The sequence below is a fragment of the Paroedura picta genome, chromosome 4 (genome assembly GCF_049243985.1).
Source record: "Paroedura picta isolate Pp20150507F chromosome 4, Ppicta_v3.0, whole genome shotgun sequence".
Classification (NCBI taxonomy): domain Eukaryota; kingdom Metazoa; phylum Chordata; class Lepidosauria; order Squamata; family Gekkonidae; genus Paroedura; species Paroedura picta.
In genome coordinates this window covers 48,096,995-48,117,957 of record NC_135372.1, presented here as the reverse complement: position 1 = coordinate 48,117,957, position 20,963 = coordinate 48,096,995, and the positions used below count along the sequence as shown (strand labels likewise).

The window sequence follows — 20,963 nt, the reverse complement described above, 5'->3', positions numbered from 1 at the left end:
GTGTGGAAGCTGCAGCAATTTAATTCATTTCTTTTCTCTACCAGAAGGAGTCTGAAAGCGGCTTACAGTCGCCTTCCCTTTCCTCTCCCCACAACAGACACCATGAGAGGTGAGGCTGAGAGAACCCTGATATCACAGTTCAGTCAGACCAGATTTATCAGTGCTGTGGTGAGCCCAAAGTCAGCCAGCTGGCTGCATGTGGAGGAGTGGGGAATCAAATCCAGCTCGCCAGATTAGAAGTCGGCACTCCTGACCACTACACCAAGCCTCATCATATTAAAAACATAAGAACGTATGAGGTGCCCTACTTGTTCAGACCACTGGGCTAGCATCCTATTGTACACAGTGGCTGACAACTACCAGGAAACAGGATACAGGTGTTAAGATTTTAAGAGAATCAACTAATCCATGATGATTTTGTGTGTGTGTATATGTGTGTGTATATATATATATAGTCATTTGCATACCCTTTACCATTTTTGGACTGGAAGTTTCCTTCAGTTATAAAGTAATAGCTAGTATTCACTGATCTATTCTCAAAGTCTCTTTCTAGTCCTTTCAGTCAGTTTTATAATACAGTCTATCAGCAACAAATACCACAACTTAATTACTTGTTGAGTAAATAAGTACTTTCTTTTGTCTGTCCCAAGTGTATTGCCTATCAACTTAATCAGTGGCCCCGAGTTCTATTATTATGGGAGAAAGAGAAAAAAATATTTCTGTCCAGTTTCTCATCCCATGCATCATTTATAAACCTCTATCATGTCCTCCTGCAAGTGTCTTTTTCTGAACTTAAATGCCACAGATATTTCAGCCACTTCTTGTAGGAAGGGTGTTATCCCCTTTATCATCCTATCCGCTTAATTGTCTTGGTTACTTTTGTCTGTCTTCATATTTAAAATGTGTTTTTGAGACATTAATTTCTCAAAATGTCTTTTTTGAGCTTCTAAATGAGATGTACCACAGATCTATATGAAGGAGTCAGAATATGCAGTATTTATTTTCAGTTCTTTCCCCTGATAATCCCTCGCATGTAGCTTGCCTTTTCTTGACATTATCACTCTGGGACAACGCTTTCATTGAAATGTTTACTATACACCCAGTATGTCTTTCCTTCTCAGTCACTGGCAATTTAGATCTCATCACCATATATTTAAAGTTAGGATTTTTAAAAAAATCTGTAATATGCATGACCTTGTACTTACCTAGAATGAACTTCTCATGACATTATTGCTAGATCATCCAGTCTGACCATTCTTCTTAGCTGCTAAGTGTATACAGGTCTTTGCCAAAAACTGTTGAGAAGACCAAGTATGTAATCTCTACCAGATCACCACATGGTTGTTAACCTTAACTCCTAAAGGCTGATGAGACACAACTTTCATTTGTAGAAGTCATGCTGATTTTCCCTTAGCAGGCTTTATTTCTTTGCATGCTTAATAATTCTATTTTTAATAAATGTTTCTATGAATTTGCCCAGGACAGATATTAGGCTAACTGTGGATTGTCACTATTTGTACTTAGGATAGGGTCCCATAAAATTATGGAGACAAACAATTTATCCAGCAACATCAGTGAACATCTTGAATATGATTTCCCCAGAGATCTTTATGACAGGTAGATAGAGTGATTATGATGGATTTGTGGTCTAAGAATGTGGTCAGATAATTTTATATATGTAACTGACATGATGTATATGGTGCTCTCTCACTTCATGTGCCATATCTTTCATTAATCAGGGTGTGGCCTTTTCCTTGAGGAGCCTCAAATTTAGAAGATTGATTATTGTGGTATTCTCCTTCCCTGTTAAATTAGTTCATCCTGCTTCTAAATAAATGAACAATGCTGTCATTTAAATTTATCAGTTTTCTTCACTGTCTAAGGTTTTTTCCATGCTAGACCATAGAAAATGTTCCTGTCTGCTAGCACCACAAATATAAATTACTTTTCAGTTCTCCTTCATTCTTTTTTTTATCAAACTAGCACTTCTATGACTCGTTTTTTTCTTTTGCTGTCAAGTCACAATTGACTTATAGTGATTCAGTTGGGTTTTCAAAGCAAGAGAATAATAGTGGTGGTTTGCCATTGCTTTCCACTGCATACCAAACATGGACTTCCTTGATGGTGTCCCATCCAAATAGAAACCAGGACATGACCCTGTTTAGCTTGCTGAACCCTGCTGAAATCTAGCTAGCTTGGGCTGTCTAGGTCAGGGCTAGATTATGATTAAACATGCCCATTCAATTCTCTAACATATTAGCTTTTGGAAATTACATTCAGTTGTACTTTTGAAAATACATTTGAAAAATAAGAACAGATATGGGACTTGGAGAACCTTAGAAGTTAACAGAAGTTCAAAAATGTAACATTTTAATGCATAAATAACATAATGGGACATTTCCCATCATATAAGTCTACAGTCAGTATATATTTAAAAATTAAAGGAATTTGTTTTAATGAACAAGTTTCACAAACTATTATAAGTTTATATTTAATAGATAGATGTATATCAGACATTTTTAAATTATTGTACTTATAATTAGGTTTCTATATCACTCTTTCCATAGACAGGCTCAGGGCAGTTTTCGGCATAAAAATAGAAATCTCAATAAAATATTAATAAAAACAAATAACTGAGAGCCAGTTTGGTGTAGTGGTTAGGAGTGTGGACTTCTAATCTGGCAAACCAGGTTTGATTCTGCACTCCCCCACGTGCAGCCAGATGGGTGACCTTGGGCTCACCACGGCATGGATAAAACTGTTCTGATCGGGCAGTGATATCAGCGCTCTCTCAGCCTCACCCACCCCACAGGGAAGGCGACTGTAAGCTGCTTTGAGCCTCCTTCGGGTAGAGAAAAGCGGCATATAAAAAAAAACAATAATTAAGTAAAAACATGCCTCCTACCCAACCCCAAATATTTAGCCCGAAATATTTAGGATAGTATTTGTACTAGTATAGTATTTCAATGAACAGTTGTATTCTAACAGAACTGGATAAAAGTAAACTTAGATCCTAGGATGTGTCAAAATGCTCCATAGCATAGTTTAAATTAAGTACATTTTGTGTTTAGAGGAGCTATAAACAGTAGTTTACTTAGCCTGTGTGCAAATCTAGCTCAACATACTAGTGAGTGGGATCAAAAAAGTGTGAGTGGAAAGAAATTCACAACTTGTACTGTTCAACAGGTGTTTATCTAAGAGTTAACATGGTAGTGTAATAAGCCATTTCAGTGGTTGTTCTCATGTTTCTGCTTGTACAAGAGGTTGTACGGACATTTGTGCATTTAGTAAGGACATATTTGGATTTAGTTTTATTTTTCCCTTGTCTTGTTCTCTTGGAAAGTTTTCAGTCTTCCATGACTTGAAGCTACCTTCTGCATGTAGGTTTGGTTCCATTTCATTGATTTTTTTACTAAGAGATGGTCCATGTGCATTTTGCATTATCTGTGGGTTGGTTCACCTGTTATTACTAATTTTGAGTATTTAAATTTTTATTGCCTTTAATGTTGGATAGACCACTATGCTGCATCGTTAGCTAATTGCATCTCTAGTGGCATCATTGTTTGTCTGATCCAATCTATAATAATCAGACTGTCATGAGTACCTATAGGATAGTATCAGTAATTGTAATAAAATATTTAATATTTTGAACCAGCATAATGGCTAACGGTGCACTGTGAGCTTCATATTTATCCTCGGTGATGATTTTTCTAGGTGGACTGCTTTACTCTGCAATAGGGATGGACACAAACTGGAAAATGCTAGTTCAGTTTGAAGTTCAGGGTGTTTTTGAACCAAACACCCAACTGAATGTACCCCAAAGGCTCAAAATGAACTGACTAGTTCAGACCAGTGCATTTTGCTTCCTGCTGCTCCAAGTAGAAGGGAGCGAAATCAATCACTGAAATGGCAGGTGTACCCATCTGCTGTCAGCCTGAAATGGCTGACAGCCAAACATTTGAACTGGGCAAAGGTCCGGGAAATATTTGGTGAGGTACCTCCCTTAAACCTCGGTATGGGGGAGGGGAACAAACCAGGACGTTTTCAGGGAGAAATTTGGTTCATGCTCATCCCTATGTGGAGAAAATAATATTGAGCAATTATTATAGTTAAAATTATTGAAAATATGAATTACAACCTATACATTCTGAGCATTATTATCAGATGGCCAATGGAAGTTGTAAGGACAAGTTGCTGTGTTTCCATAAATGCTTTGGAACCATTATAGTGCCATTCAAAGAAGAGTTACATGCTTCTAAGCTCATTGGGTTCAATAGAGGAATTATTTTGGATAGAAGAATGTAAGTATTTTGGATCACATTCTAAGTTAACTGCATGAGATTCCCAAAGCCCAGTCTGGCTAACTACTTAAAAAAACCCTTAAAAAGTAATCTGTGTGGCTGTTGACTTTTAGCATCTCCCGGCTATTTGTGCTACAGTGGATTAATTATTGGCATCAATATTATAGGACTTTCCTCTTATTTTAAAGTATAGTGTTCCCTATGCTCCAGTCACAAGTAACAAAGGCCTATTCCTTTTTCTAGTTTAAAAAAAGTTGGTACAATGCCACTGTAAAGGAATTTACTAGTTTAACCCTCCTGATGATATTCACAATTTGTTTTTCATTTTGGACATTTAAAACTCTATCTTACATGGTGCTGCCTTATTTTGTTCTAGGATCATCAAACAATTTTAAGAGCATGGGCAGTTAAAGATTTTGCACCCAATTGTCCTCTGTATGTGCAGATACTGAAGCCTGAAAATAAGTTCCACATCAAATTTGCAGGTAAGCTTGAGATATTGGCGCCATTTATATTTGAAGGACACCATAGTTTCAAAAAATTGCCTTGTGGGACCAGTGAAGCTTTTAAAAAAAAATTCAATAGCCATTAAGGTGTTTCTGGAAGGTCACACAGGACATGAAAGCAAGGTGCAAGTCATCTTTTCCCACAGAGATCTACTTCCTCTATATATGGGGGCTCCATTTAGCCATTGATAGATCTATCCTCCATGAATCCATCATCTTCAGGACCTCTTGGAAGATGGGAGGACAGGAAATGTTATACCAATCTTCAAAAATTAATTAATTAATTAAAAAGGGGGGAGTATGAGTGGGGAGCAGATATTAAAGGGGATAATTTGCAAACATCTGAAGGATAACTTGTTTATCCACAGAAGTCAGTCAGGATTTGTCTTCAACATGTCCTGTCAGACCAACCTGGTTTCCTTCTTTGACTGAGAGATGGGTTTGCTAGATCATGGAAACTCACTTGATGTTATTTACCTGGATTTCCATAAGGCTTTTGACAAGGTTCCTCATGGTGGTCTGATGGGTAAACTGGAGACTGCAGACTGGATTTTTGGATAATTAGGTGGACAGGGAAGTAGTTAGAAAACTACACCCAAAAAGTAGTTGTCAATGCTGTTTCACCAGATTGGAAGGAGGTGAGCAGTGGGGTGCCACAGGGCTCATTACTGGGTCTGGCACTTTTCAACATTTTTCAGTGATCTAGAGGAGGGCGTGAAGGGACTCCTCATTACATTTGCAGATGACACCAAATGGGGAGGAGTAGCAAACACTCCGGAAGATAGATTCAACAAGATATGAATATGCTGGAAAAGGGGGCAACTGAGAACAAGATGCAATTCAATAAGGTTAAGTGCAATAAGAGTTCTACATCTGGGTCACAAAAATGAAAAGAATGCATACTAGATGGGAGATAACAGCTGGGTAGCAGTAGGTACAAACGCGATATTGGGTTAGTTGTGAACTATAAGCTAAATATGAGCAGACAGTGTGATGCAGTATTTAAAAAGGCAAAAGCAGACTTGGACCATCACATGAAAATCACAAGATGCCATAGTCCTGCTGTATACTTTATTGGTCAGACCACACCTGGAGAACTGTGTGCAGTTCTGGAGGCCTAACTTCAAAAAGGATATGCACAAAATTGAGAGGATTCAGAGGAGATCGATGAGAATGATCCGGGGCCTGGGGACAAGCCCTATGAGGAAAGGTTGAGGGACTTGAGAATGTTCAGCCTGGAAAAGAGGAAGTTGAGAGGGGGCATGATTGCTCTCTTTAAGTATTAGAAAGGTTGTCACTTGGAGAAGGGCAGGGAGCGGTTGCAGTTTACAGCAGAGGATAGAATCCGTAATAATGGCTTTAAACTATGTCTAGAATGGTACCGTCTAGAGGTCACTAAAAAAGCAAAATTCACAGTCAGAGTAGTTCAGCAGTTGCTGGACAGATACCTATCATGGATGCTTTAGGCTGATCCTGTTGAAAACCATCTGTATGAAAACTTGGACGCAAAGAGATCAAGCGAAAACCAAGGATACTATAGCTGCCAGTTTGTAGGAAGATATAAAACAGGGATCTGAACAGGGTCAAGGATCCTAGCATCTAGGTGACAAATAATGCAAAAGAAGTAGGAGCAAATCTACAGTTCATCATGGCAGATAGTGGTTAAGCAGCTCGCAAAACAGGCATAGTCTTAGGTAGTTGAGCTATGTTAGGATTTTACCATTTCAGACTGTAGATGAGAAGTCATAGGAATCGATGTCATTCAGACAACTAGATTAGAACCCTTTCTTTGTGATATGCCAGTTTTCCCCTAGGCTTAGGGGACAGTACTGAGCCTCAGTCACTTTCCCAATTAAGTGCTGAGAATCCTCCTTTGCCCATTCGAGAACAAAGGGGTGGAAAAAACCCTCCTGTCAATTAAGAGTGGAATTGTGACACTTCAGGGCCAGCAACACAGACAGGCTAGCAAGAAGGCAGCAAACATGAGAGCTCTTGAACTTATTTCCAGTGCCCCAGAAAGAAAGATGGAAGGGGACATGCAGATACATCATTGGTCTTCTTCACTGATGCCCAATTGATGTTCATGTGTGCTGCACATCTCTTGTCCAGGATACAAAAGATGTTTCTGGATCTTCAGAGCAAGAGCTAATTGACTCAGGAGACAAGAGGAAGGGAAGGCAGAATCATCAAATAGAGAGATCCAATACACACACACACACACACACCATTTTTAGAGTTTTTATTATTATTAGCAGGTTTTGTTTTTTAAGTTTATGGCTGGTTTGTCTGATTTTTATGTTGGCTTTAAATGTTTCATAACTGTTCAGAAGGGTATTGGGATGTATGTAATAAAGGGCAAATTTTAAAATAAAGGGAATAGGTTTGGTAGTTTCCTTTACACAGAGAGTGATTAAAATGTCGAATTTGCTGCCAGAAGAAGTTGTGGTGGCCACAGGAATAAAGAGCTCTATTATTATTATTATTTCAATTTATTACCTGCCACTCCCAAGTGGCTCATGGCAGGTCACAATAGTCTGAATAAAATGCCCAATAAAACTCCCCTTAAAACCCCGGACATAAAACACAGAGATCCATAATCACAAATCAAGAATACGACGGAAAAACAAACCAATTCAACAATCAATCCACTCCCCCCCCACTCATAATCTCATAAAGGAAGGAGGGAAGAGGGAGGCAGATAGCCACCATACCCAGTGCTGTATCCTGAAAGGGGGGCCACACAGATCTTATGTTCTTTCTCTGTGCAGGGTTTTTTAACAGAGGAATATCCAGTCATATAAATCCCCATTGTTCAGACCCATTGGCCGCTTGTGAATACCAAACCTTAGTAGAATGTACTCAACACCTCCAAAAGGGGAAAATATATAGTGGTGAATAACATGTCTTTCAGGGAAGCTTAGCTGCTATGGAAGAGAGCTGTGGCTTAGTGGTAGAGCAACTGAAGGGAGACATAATAAAATCAGAGTCCAGTAGCACCTTTAAGACCAACAAAGATTTATTCAGGGCGTGAGCTTTCGAGTGCAAGCACTCTTCATCAGACTAAATCAGTTATGTTACATCAGTAGACTGTGAAGGCAGACAGAAAGTCCCAGGTACAAATTCCACTGTTTCCAATCAAGTAGTAGGTGATGCAAAAGACTTCCACTTGAGGCCTTGGAGAGCTTCTGCCTGTTGGAGTAGATATTCTTGACTTTGATAGACCAAGGGTCTGATTCTGTATATTCATCTATACACATCATACACTTTACAGATTTTTCTCATTAAGGAGCCCTTAGCTTCCACCTCATGAGAAGGAAGGACTCCCTGGAAAAGAGGCTAATTCTCGGAGCAATTGAGGGCAAAAAAAGGGGACGACAGAGAATGAGATGGCTGGATGGAGTCACTGAAGCAGTTGGTGCAAATTTAAATGGACTTTGAGGAATGGTAGAGGACAGGAAGGCCTGGAGGATCATTGTCCATGGGATCGTGATGGACACGACTTCACAACTAATAAAAAAATGTCCAGGAAACCCTAGCACCTTACTTTCCTAAACCATACTTTAAAAACAACTTAAAATTCCCAGGTGATTTAGTTCTTTTGTTTTAAGGAAGGTGTTTCTACAGATATCTATTTCAGTTGTCTTTTTTTTCTGGAACTTTCCCCAGTTCTGTGATAACCTTTAAATGCTCGGCCTGCATTGACAGGCCCCATTATACGTTCTAAGCAGAATAACTGAAATGTGTACTTCAAGAGGGTACAGTGGATGTTCCACTACTGATGGTGTGAATTCTCACCATTTAGTCCACGGTGCTTGTTTCTAAGGAAAATATTTTGTTAAGCAGGAATGCTCTGCATGTATCAGACTACAGTCTTGCAATATACTGCTGATCAGATGAGGGTGGAATGCTGGCTCATTTCCAAGAACATGAGGTTCCTACTGTATAATAACCATCCTCGAGAACACCTACTGAGATTAATTAAGAGACTTTAAAACCGGAATTAAGATAAAAAGAATGTGCAAAATCTAGCTGATTGACAATTAGGCTTCTTTTACATGTTCTATCCATCCTAAAGCTTCAAGAAAATTCCAGCTAGCTTCCATGGGAAATACTCTTACAGGAACAAATAGTAATGCAAAAGACTTGCAGGGTGAATTTTCGTCTTCCCCACTATTTCCTTCTTTCTCTTACAATTTCCTGCTATTCTCCTTCCCATCTACCATTGGCTTATACTTATCTTCAGTTTTTCATCACACCCTATTCTAGTACCCTCTGCCCAAGAAAACTGTGCCTGAGTTGCACACTGCTGGGTGGCAGGGCAGGCCCATTTGACAGTAGGCAATCTGTAGACTGCCCCTCATTATTCTCTTTCCTTCCACCTGGCAAACCCCCATATCTTCAACCTTCTTGTAGCTCCTCTATCTTTTTCTGCCCATTGACTAGCCTTTTATCTGCCCCTCCATCTTCAGCTATACTTGTTATTTATTTCATTTATTGCCCATTTTTTCTACAATGAAGACTCAAAGCATCTTACTTCATTCTCCACATCTTCATTTTATCCTAGAACAATGTTGCATACTGTTTTACAAATCTTCTATACGTTGAAATGTAGCTGGGGCATTAGTGAGACCTTGGGGCATCATACGGAATTGCCAGTTGCCTAATGGAGTAGTGAAAGCTGTTTTGGGTCTGTCTTGTTCTTCTAACTCAACCTAATAATATCCACTTTTAAGGTCCAATGTAGAAAACCACACAGCTCCTGCAAGTAATGAAAATGTCTCCTCTATCCTAGGGAGAGGGTAAGCATCTTTGAGTTATATTATTTAACTTATGGTAATCTACTACCATTCTTAGAGCTCCAGTTTTTTTTCTCACTAATTCAACAGGTGAAGCATAAGGACTGTTTGTTTCCTCAATTACTTCCATAGTTAACAATTCTATCAAATGATTTCTCAAATCCTGTAAGTCCGAAGGAGAAACTGGCCTGGTTCTTTCTTGAAAGGGTGTATCATTAGACAAGTGAATAGTATGAGTGACTCCATACACATGACCTAAATCAAGATCGTGTTTTGAAAAAGCTTCACCTACTTCTTTGGATATCCTTTCCTGTACTCGAACACAAAGCTCAGGATCAATAGGAGAATCACCAAAATCTAAGCAGAATCCATAGTCTTTCACTTTCAAAGAATCAGGCACTGGTCTAACCCAGTCTATCACTTCCCCTTTGGCCAATATACATTTCTGAGGCAAAGTTATGCAGTGAGAACTCTCATTACTGTAATCCGGTTACAGGAAGCTGAAGTCACTTTAGCAAACTGTGATTTTACCACCAAGCCTGCAGGTAGCGTGCTATCATTTGGACTGGTCACCATTACCTCAATTTCATCCTCATTGGTGGTAAGTCTCATCCATCCTTTCACTTCTATGGTTTCTCCTGGCTTCATGATAGTTGGTTTGTTTTCAGCTATCTTAATAGCTCTCTCTGTAGCTTGCTGCTGTGTTCTTGTTGCATTAAATTCAGCATAAACTGTGGCCCACTCAGCAGCTACTTTCAACTTCTTGGGGAAACACATATTATTACAGTCTTCTATTAACCGACATAAAACATTGGTACCTACAATAACCGGTACAGTTGTTTTGGGTTCTTGGTCAGGACAGACCAGAGCAAGAATCTGATGTGTCTGGTCACTTCCATAGTGCTGTTTATTAAATCTTACAGAACCTCGTGCCCACCTGCTCCTGTGATCTGGAGTACATTCTGCATGGGTTGCAGCAATATGTGTGACGGATATTGGGAATAAATTTTTTTTGTTATGCAAGTAACTTGAGACCCTGTGTCAATAAGACACTCATACTGCACCCCTTCTACATAAATAGGGAAATAACAGGGATCTCCTGCTAAACCTTTTAATATCTGGTCCATACCCAGTTCAGTTGATGTACTGGCTACAATCCTCTTTTGAGTCTCGGCCTGTTTGACATCTCTTTTCATCCTATTTATGGAAAGTAGTTTTGTTTGTACCAATTCTGGATTAGATGTGCACTTCGCTTGATAGTGTCCATCCTCACTACATTGATAGCAAAACTACCATTCATTGGATTGTTTCTTCATTGTTGCCTGAGTGGAGCGATATGATAATGAATCTGTATTTTTCATAAGACTGCTACCTTCTACTACCTTATCCTTTTGTTGACTGTCCATTGATTTGACAAAGACACTCTCAAGGCAATCTAATCTGCTACTTAGGGAGGCAACATTTTCTTTCTCTGACACACTATTTTTCTCAGTGAACTTAGGCTCCACTGATTGGCAGAAACTATTATACACCTTAGAAGTTGATTTACACAACTGTTTGTTTTTCTACATTCTAGCTTCATTCTCTTCCTCCATAGAACAAATTTTATACAGTATCTTTGAATAAGAGATAGAAGATTTATCTCCATCACTTAAATAACCTCTCAAATGGAGCTGCATAATAAGAACTTCATCCCAGCACCCATGGATAAATTGTTTTATCAGAGGCAAATCACTCTTGTCCTGCAGATTCTCACCCTTCTCTACTATTTTCCTCCAACAGTAATTTAGCCTAAATCAAATCATTTATTTACGGTCATTTAGACCAAAATTTTAGAAGCACTACTATACAATAGCAGTTTGTAAAAGGGAGGTAATACATTAAAAGGTTAAAAATGCATCAACAATAAAACTTAAAACTTCTCCACCATAAAAGCCAACATTTAGAAGCATTAACTGCCGTTGACTATTTTACACGGATAAATTGAGCCATAAAAGCAATAGGCTAGCTCACCCCTTTGTCACGTTAAGGAATGAGTTGTAATTCAGCCTATTTAAATATTCTGAGGGCTTTTCTGCATTCTTTTGAACACTCTCCAAACAATTGTGCATATAAATCATCAACAGTTGCAGTACTTCCAAAAGCATTTTCTAATTCTTCTAAGCAATCCTGTACTGTTACACAACTTCCTGCATATAAAGCTACATTCACAGCAGGAGGCAATAAGTTCTCTAACAATTTGCATTTTTTCCCAGTTGCAGAAATCTCAGAATCTTCTAATAAATGTTGAATTTGCCATCTCCACTATCAAAATCTGTTTCTCCCACAGGTTTTGGCATTTTCCCAGAAAAACATCTTAATCTATGAAGCATGATTATAACCACTTCCTTCTGTTGATTTTATAACATGCTCCACAACTATTTTATGTACTCCTTCAGGTATCTCCACACCCACAGTGTGTGAAAGAAGAAAAGGCTCTTTGCTAGAAGCTTCCTCCACTGTAGAATCTCTGCCAACTGTTACAGAGCTATATGCCCTTTCTGCAGTCTCCCTTGACTTGGACAGGTTACTTTTACACTTGGCATTCTTTTGTGGAGTACTATGCCTGCAGTTTTGCTTCATAGGTGTTACTACCCACTGATTTTCTAACTTAGAGGTACTACATGCTTTTGCCAATAATTGGGCAGAGAGTTTCTCTTCAAACTCACACAATACCATTTCTACTTTGGCACCCGTCATTCTTTTATATTTGCTGACAGTACCATAGTTACCTAAGAAATAATCCAAATCTGTATCAGACACAGTTGGCAATACTCCACTCAGCCTAACAGAGAGATCTGGATCTAAATTGTACAGCTGACACAATTCCATTTTAACAGAAATAATATTACAAGTTGCTCAAGAATAGTAAATATATAAATGCTAAGATCACAAGGTAGCACTGTCTGTTTGGGCGCCAAAATAATTTATGTAACCTATTCAGTTTAAACAACACTGTCAAAAATAATTTCTTTTATTTCAAAAATAAGAGAGAGTTCACATCTGACAGTGTGATCCCACCTTGTGACCCTTGCATTTATGGAAATAACTATAGCCCAATTTCAACAGATATTATCTTTGGAACAATATTCAACATATTTAACAATAACCATCTTTGGAACAATATTCAACACATCTAACATCAACCAAGAGTTAACAATTCAGGCCTGTTGTATTTGGGCAGACCAGGGCCTCAGTTTTCTGACTTCTGTCCAGGCAGTCCCATTAAAGAAACATCAATTTGCAGCTGTGCTGTATTATTCATAGAAGTCTCTGGTATCTTTTCAATCACATTGAAGGCATCAGGATCCAAATAGCAGCAGCATTCCTAAATATTAATAGAGAGTTGTTATACAAAGGAGTGCTTCTGAGGGAAGGGGGCTTCTCCCTGCAGCTTCAGGCCTCCAATCCTTCTGGGGAAATTGTGCCTTTTCTTCCTTATAAGGAATACCCTCTTTAACTCCCTAGTGCAGGGGTCTTCAACCCCCGGTCTGCGGCCCGGTACCGGGTTGCTAAGGCCATGGTACCAGGCCGCCAGCGGCCGCGCCTGCCTCCCCCCCGCAGGAGAGGGGGGGAAGAGCCAGGCGTGGCCGCTGGCACGCCAGTGATGCAAACGCGCATGTGCGGAGCTGCCGCACATGCGTGTTTGTGCCCCCTGCTGGCGAAAACGCGCATGTGCGGCTGTTCTGCGCATGTGCGTTTACGTGCAGCTGCTGTGGCCGGGCCGCCGGCTCTCTCCCACCCTCGGAGGCGGTCCCCGACTACAAGAAGGTTGGGGACCGCTACCCTAGTGGACTCAGGGTTACATTAACTCTTGTTGGAGAAAGTTACAGGTATTGATGTGGGAATATGTATGCATGCCACCATGGAAGCCTGCATGATGTACTCATTAGACTCCAAGGTTCAACCCCCCACTCTGCATGTAAGTTTTGGAGTGAGCTTGGACCAGTCACATACTCTCAGCTTCACCTGATCTACAGGGTTGTACTTGTGAAGATAAAATGGAGGAAGGAAGAATTATGTTGTAAATTTCTTTATGTTCCCATTTGAGAGAAAAGCAGAGAAAAAATATCTTCATGAATAAATACTATGGCTCCCTGGGGTCATTTCAGATTGGGTAATCAGCACAGGAGGTGAGATTTAGGCATGTCCTCTAGTCATAATCTAGATCAGAATAATTCCCTCATGCTCCCCAGCATTAAATTTAAAAAGAAAGCAAACACAAACCACTGGTAATTCAATCCACTTAATTAAAGAGGGGGTTGCAAGCCCTTCAAAGTCGAGTTCAGTGTACAGAATATTTAAAAGAACTCAGTGGCAAAGAAAGCAAATGCTAATTCATGTCAAACAAGAGAATCTTTGCAGTACAAGCTGAAGGGAGAGGAACCTATTTCAAGCCCAGTACAACCAGTTTAATATACAGGAGAACCCAGTGTACTGTGGCACTGTATGTTTAAAAGAACTGTTCTTAAAGCAAGCAAGAGCAGGGACGGATTTTGCAAGCCCAATTCAACCAGGTACAATGTGCAGAATGCTTAGCAAAGCCCAATGCCACTGGCATTACAAACTTAAAAGGGCTGCTCTCAAAGCACAGAATCATAACAAATCCAAGTAAGGAGGTGGGAATTTGCAAGCTCTATGTAAGAAAATGGGGAGAGAACACAATGAAACACATGCAAAGGTGGATATTCCTCTTGAAACTAACAAGATTGGCTTGAAACTGGCACCTTTGATGCTTTGAAGTTTGGTAAACATTTATATTGAGTGGGGATAGTCTGTCTGAAATTGTATCTGTTCATGAACCAGCAAACTGCTTGAGAATGTGCGGAACGTGTGTGCAAGTTGATCTGTCACAAACTTCACTTCATGAACTCTGACCCACCCAAAATTCATCATGAAACTTGGTTTGTGCCTATCCCTAATTTATCTTGCAGCGACCAGTCAGCTTGGCATCCAGTTATTCTCTTGCATCCTGGCTGTTGATTTGTTTATGCTGTAAGATATTTCTTTAAAATAAAGGACGTTTTATATCATTAGTGAATCCAGGACGCAGTGCTTTTCTGTGGAGATCGTTCACACATCCAGCTGCACATTCAAAAGTAGAGAAGCCTCAAATGAAGTCAATTTCAAGAATAAAACTCACTCCAGCTAAGAGTTCAGATATATTAGAGTAATAATGGTAAATAAATGCAAGAGATACAACAGTATAGTGTCTTTTAGAACAGTGGTCCCCAACCCCCGGTCCGGGAACCGGTCCCGGTCCATGGATCAGTCAGTACCGGGCCGCGGCTCCTCCTCGTCCTCCTCCCCGGCTGCTACCTCGGGGGCTGCCCTGCCACTCTGCCGCCAGCTCACCTTTGGTGTTCTCTGGCGACTGCCTTGGCTGGGACTCCCCCTCAGTGTGGCACGGTGCAGCTGCTGCTGGCAGCACCTCCCAGTGGGCGGTGGGAAGTCAGGGGAGCCGGGGCTCAGGCGGCGGTGACCCTCCCCCCCCCGGGCCTCAGAAAAATTGTCAAGCATTGACCAGTCCTCGGTGATAAAAAGGTTGGGGACCACTGTTTTAGAAATCCTAACTGAAGTGGAGGCATTGTAGCCACATATTTTTGTACTCTTTGTATTGGAAGTGTTTTATCTCCTCCTTGCAACTGGAACTTGATTTGGCATTACATTATGCAATTGTTTTTCTTTGAAAAAAAATCTTTTTGATCCTAGAGTTTTACCGATTATTTCTTCAAAGAGAGGTGAATATGTTTGAGAACGATTTAGGAGTGAAATAAATTGTTTTGTTTTTTATGCATAAGTGGAGAACGTAATACAGATTGATTTCTTTATTTTTAGAAAACTGACTATAATGGTTTACACCAATAAGTTGTTGTTTTTTTTCAGCCTCCAAAATCATTCATACCATTTTTTGAGTTTAAGTGCTTGGCTTATTTCCTGCTTCTCATTCATGGAAATGATTTTCCAAAAGCCATTTGTTTTTCCATAATATACACTCCTTTTTGCACCACTCCTGCAAGCTGTTCTGCAGAAACAGTCCCTTTTTCTGAGGTGAAATCCTTAAGCTCCACTTAACACTTGAACACCTTTATTGGATTAATTGTTTATTTGAGAACTTCCCAGCTCACCTTTCCATTTAAAATAGCCTTTACAGAGGCTAAAATAAAACTATAAACATTTTTAAGCAAAATACATTCACTAAAACAACTAACAGGTACAAAACAAGGAGCTAGGAGCCAGCATGGTGTAGTGGTTAAGAGCAACGGCTTCTAGTCTGGCAAGCCAGAATCTCTGTAGGGGCCCTCCTGCCTTTTGCTCTCTGACTTCTCACCTTTGTTTTCCTGTGGCCAGCTAGCTCACCAGCTAGTCCCCCCAGCTCTGCAGGAGCAGAGCCAAGAAGATGGAGGTTGGAGGCTAGAGGGGCGGGGCGGCCCAGAGCGGGGCGGCCCAGCCAGTGAGCTGAACCACCTGTAGCAAGGCTCAAGTGGGAGGCTGGGGGTCACAGGGCTTTTGCAGAGCAAAATGGCTCAGCCAGAAGCTGCCTATTTACGGAATGGGTTTTGCTACTAGCAGGGTAATGACATCCATCATCCTTTGCTATTGGCAAAGGTTTTTTTTCCTAAACCATTCAAACTATGTTTTTCTCCTACTCAGGTGTCTAAATACTTAATGTGCTGAAGTGGTCCAGCAGTTAAATGCCGAGATGAAAAGCAGTGGAAATTATCCATTACAGAAACTACATTAGCTTCTGTGGTTCATGGATTGCAGTAAATTAATGTTTTCTCTTTTATTTATGACTGGTATCTTTTTTACCCGTTGCATTTTGCAAACATCAGAGGTTTTTGTTCAAAAATTGAATGCAATTACCATTCCAGCAACTGGACAGCTCCTTCAATGGCCCTTCCATCTCATAGGACAATTTATTTAAAACATTTTGGTCAATTTAGCAAAGGCAACCAAGGATAAAACTACCTGCAGGATTCCTCTCAAAATGGCATCTTAGTGTTGCATTCTACCCTCCCTTCCCCCCAGCAGTAATTTCCAGTTTATTTAGTCTCCTGACTTAACTGGCTAGTAAGAATGAGTGAATTCTCATTATGCAAATGACACTACAGGATAAATTTGGGCTTAATGTTAGGCTACTTTGTTTTCAGACATCTGTATTTTTTGTAGCTGTACCCTTGTTGGGAAAGCAAGAACTTTCTGGGTGTTCACTGACACTCAAGTCCACCTGTTGAATTATCAAGTGCTGAACAATATGTAATTTCACTCTGTCTCATCCTTTAACTTGAGAATCATTCTTTTAAAAAATTGTCCATGAATACATAGCCAGTTATTATAAGGTGCAAGAGGGAAACCCACGGACTGATAGCCAAGGCATCTTTTCTCTTACTTTCCGGGCTCGTTCCCATATCCTTCTCCTCCCTGCTAAAATTCTTCACTGCTATTTAATATCTGCATTTTACCAGAGCTATCTACATCTTTACTATGAAATAAAGAGTTTTGTTTCTTTTTTTCTCTGTATATAGTTTTAAGTACATCATGTTCCACAAATGAGAAAAAAAGAAATCTAAATGAGAAGCACAGTGGTGACTGGATCAGGTTTTCGTCTTAAAGTGAAATGTGGATTAAGTCAGTGGAAATCAATACTTCTGGGAATGTGAAAATGAGATAACCCTCACTGAGAGAAGTCATACTTCTAAAAAGCAATTTAGGGATGAAATTGGAAAATTGTTCTAAACATGGAAGATGAAACAAAAGTAAAAAAAACAAGTCTATTACTAGTTATGCTAACAACTTTAAAAAACTCCTTCTTACTGTGTTACACAGAGACAAGAGTTGTGCTAGCTGTAAGCATGAGGAAATTAGGGGAGAAATTTTGCTGAAGTCTAGAGGCACAAATGTCATTGCCATGGCAGTCAACAAACCAGTTCCCAGGAATATTTGCATTTAATATTTGACTTCTATGAGGTACTGAATTCATAAAAAGTTACCTTGTGGAATCTCAGTCCAGTGAAATCAGAACTAATCTCACTGAGTTATATCCAAAGATACACTTCTCCTCATTGGAGTCCTTTATTCCGTAAGCAGGAGAACTCTTCTGCCAGCAGAAGGTCACTTTTGGATCCAATTCCATAGTTTTCTTTCAGTGGGATTAAGAGACACTTCACATACTGCATTTTTAAAAACTGTACCTTTAGGGTGATTTTACTAGTTAGATAATACAAGAAACGGAAATTAACATCTGCTGGGCAGTTGTTTAGATTTGGGTGTTTGATATGACTGGACTACTCTGGTGAGTTTTCCCTTCCCCTCTAATTATAAAATCTCTTGTCTCTTCTCATCTTATTGATTGATTGATTAGATTTTTAGCCTGCCACGCCCAGAGCGGCTCATGGCATGTCACAACAATTAGTTAAAATCCCCAGTAAAACTCCACATAAAATCCAGCATTCAGTACAAATAACCAGCGGCTGATGTTAACACTCTTTCGCAGTCTGCCAGACAGCACCCATCATGGTAGACTGATGGACTGGCATAGCCTCAGGAGGGGCCTCCAATCTTACTGCCCTGACCTCAACCAAAGATCTGGCAGAAGAGCTCTGACTTACAGGCCCTGCAGAACTGTAATAGTTCTGTGTCAGGGCTCTCAGCTTCCCTGGGAGCTTATTCCACCAGGTCAGGGCCAGGACTGAAAAGGCCCTGGCCCAGGTCAAGGGCAGATGAACTTCTCTCGGTTGGGGACCACCAGTAGATTAGCTCCTGCAGAGTGAAACGCTCTATGGAGGGTATAAAGATGTAAGCAGTCCCTCAGATAAATGGGGCCCAAGCTGCAGATGGCCTCTAAGGTTAATACCAACACTTTGAGCCTGACCTGAGCCACAACTGCCTCAGCACAGTCTGGATACAGGCCCTCCAAAGTATACCTTGAAGGACCCTAGCAGCTTCAACTCCTCTCCCACTGCTACCCTCTGTGTCTGGTTCTGGAGAAAGGAGCACAGACACTGAAGGGCTGTCCCCTGAATCCTGACCCTGGTGAGGCGGTGGACCAATATCTCATGGTCGACCACATCAAACCCAGCCAACAGATCAAGCATTATAAGTATGGCCAACCCACCCTGATCCAGCTGGCACCGGAGAGCATCCTTATTACGATTGTTCCATACCAGTGACCCTTGCCCACAAAGGTAGAAGGTAATCAACGTGATGGTTGTGGGCAGGAGCACTTGCCATGGGAATGTTGTGGTGGTTGTACTGAGCTGAATTGGGATTTTTATAACAGAAACCAACTCTTCATCCTCCTGTGTAACCAAGTTAAACAGATCACATCCAAAAGTAGCCGCCTCCTTTCTTTATAGAGAAATATCAGTCAGAAGTTTAATTTATGTGTCTTTGAAATTCATAAAGCACTTCCTTCTAGCACTTGAGATAATGTTTTTTGAGTGATTCATATAAATCTACGCAGGAGCAAGCTTTCTGAAGATTTTGTTTGCTTTCAGTCTTGGTATAAAAAGAGATTCTGACGTTCATCATAATAAGCTATCTGACCAGCATTTCATAGTATTGACTTAGATGAGCTTATATAATTATCCATTTTCAGATCATGCCAACGGCCATATTGGTCAGTATACCAATTAGCTCAGTTTTTGTTCATTTAAAATCAAAATGTATCATACGGTCAAAGATCAGCAAGTCATAAAATCCACTATTGAAAAGTTTGAATTACAGTGTTAGAAAAAATATAGCAGACTCTGTTAAAATAATAAAATTGTAATTGTAAAGTAAGTGAGATTATATAATTCTCATGCTAGACCTGAAATCACTGTCAGTTGGCAGATTTTTCAGGCTATGGCAAGAAACCTCACTAGTGGCATGGTGAATATTGAGTCTCTGTCTTCTAGAATAGCCTGGTATTTTCCGAGTTTAAGAGACAATTATTCAGCAAAAGGGTAATTAGCTTATTGTGAACCTCAGAATATAACAAGCAGCAAAGGGAGGGCATGGTCTGCATTTTCAGCCTCCCCAGATTTTTCTGTACCGTCCTTCTAGCACTGCAGAAGGCAGAGCATTGCATCTTTCAAGAGCGAAGGCCTTGCTGTGGTTATGTAGCTCCAAAAAGGAGAGGTAAGCCGCCAGTAGTACCATATATCTAGATTTTGCAGGAGAGGGGAAAGAGGGTACCTTCTCTATATCTTGCTGCTGTTCGATATTTTGTATCCTTTGTTTTAACATACAATTTACTTGTCTGTAACCTGAGGCCAGGACCCTAGAAGGAGGAAAGCCCAGGATCACAAGCTTGCCTAGAATAGTCTTCAGCCAAATTATCTGAAAATCATCCAAGAGTGGAAGTAGGTCCACATCCAAGAGTGGAAGTAATCCCATGAGGAAAGAGATTGATCTTTAGCCAGTAGGTTATTGAGGCAATGCATACCTTCATTTCCACCCTGACCATGCTGGTCTCAAACTAGAGCAATGGGGTTGGCACGCATTTGGGGACTTGCAGGGCCACTCTTAGGAATTCCGTTTGTACACCCTCACTTGTTCTTTTAAATTCTGTATAATGTTTGGATCTTGTTTTTGCTTTGTTTTTTAATGTATGTTTTATGTTATGATTGTAACGCTCTTTGCCTATGAGCAATAAACCTGAATTGACTCCAAAGTTTAAAAGACAAAACAGAGCAGAGCAGTGATGTAAGCCACTTTAGATCCCCATTGGGGAGAAAGGTGGGGCATAAATGAAGAAAATACATAAGGTAACTAAAAGAGCCAATATGAAAATCCCATGATGCTTTTGAGAGAGGGGTTTCCCCTTCTCCTTACAACAAAGCAGGAATATACCTGAACACTTCAGTGCATGCCCTGGTAACATCTAGATTAGATTATTGCAATGAATTTATATGAGGCTGCCTGGAAAAGTCTTTGGGACCATCAATTGATGGAGAATGCTGCTTCCAGGTGCTGACTGGAGTGTGATCCATAAAGACCATATCACTCCAATCTTGGTCCATCTTCACTGTCTTATCTCACAGTTTGTTTTCTGGCCAATTCCAAGGTGCTGGCGTTGGCCTTTAGAGCCTTATATGATCTTGCTGGGCCTATTATGAACATACCCAACCACTACATTCACCTTTTGATGCCCTCCTTCAGGCTCCCCTGTCTTCTGAGGTTAGATGGGTTGCAACCTGAGAGAGCGCCTCTTGGTCTTGGTACCAAGATTATGGAATTTCATCTGTTCCCTTCTATCACTGCCTTCTACCAGTTAGTGAAGACTTTTTGTTTGGTTTGTCTTAACTTGTTTTATGGTATTTTTTATACAACTC

At 40.2% G+C, this 20,963-nt stretch overlaps 1 protein-coding gene across 8 annotated transcripts in view; it reads left to right on the top strand.

Moving 5' to 3' along the window:
• The window catches only part of KCNT2 (potassium sodium-activated channel subfamily T member 2), a 274,796-nt gene that overhangs the window by 174,996 nt on the left and 78,837 nt on the right, over positions 1-20,963 (top strand). For all 8 annotated transcript variants that reach the window (XM_077332711.1, XM_077332710.1, XM_077332706.1 and 5 more), the window contains exon 14: positions 4,678-4,786. In XM_077332711.1, the coding sequence (XP_077188826.1) occupies positions 4,678-4,786 (109 nt within the window). The remainder of the gene's footprint in view (positions 1-4,677; positions 4,787-20,963) is intronic.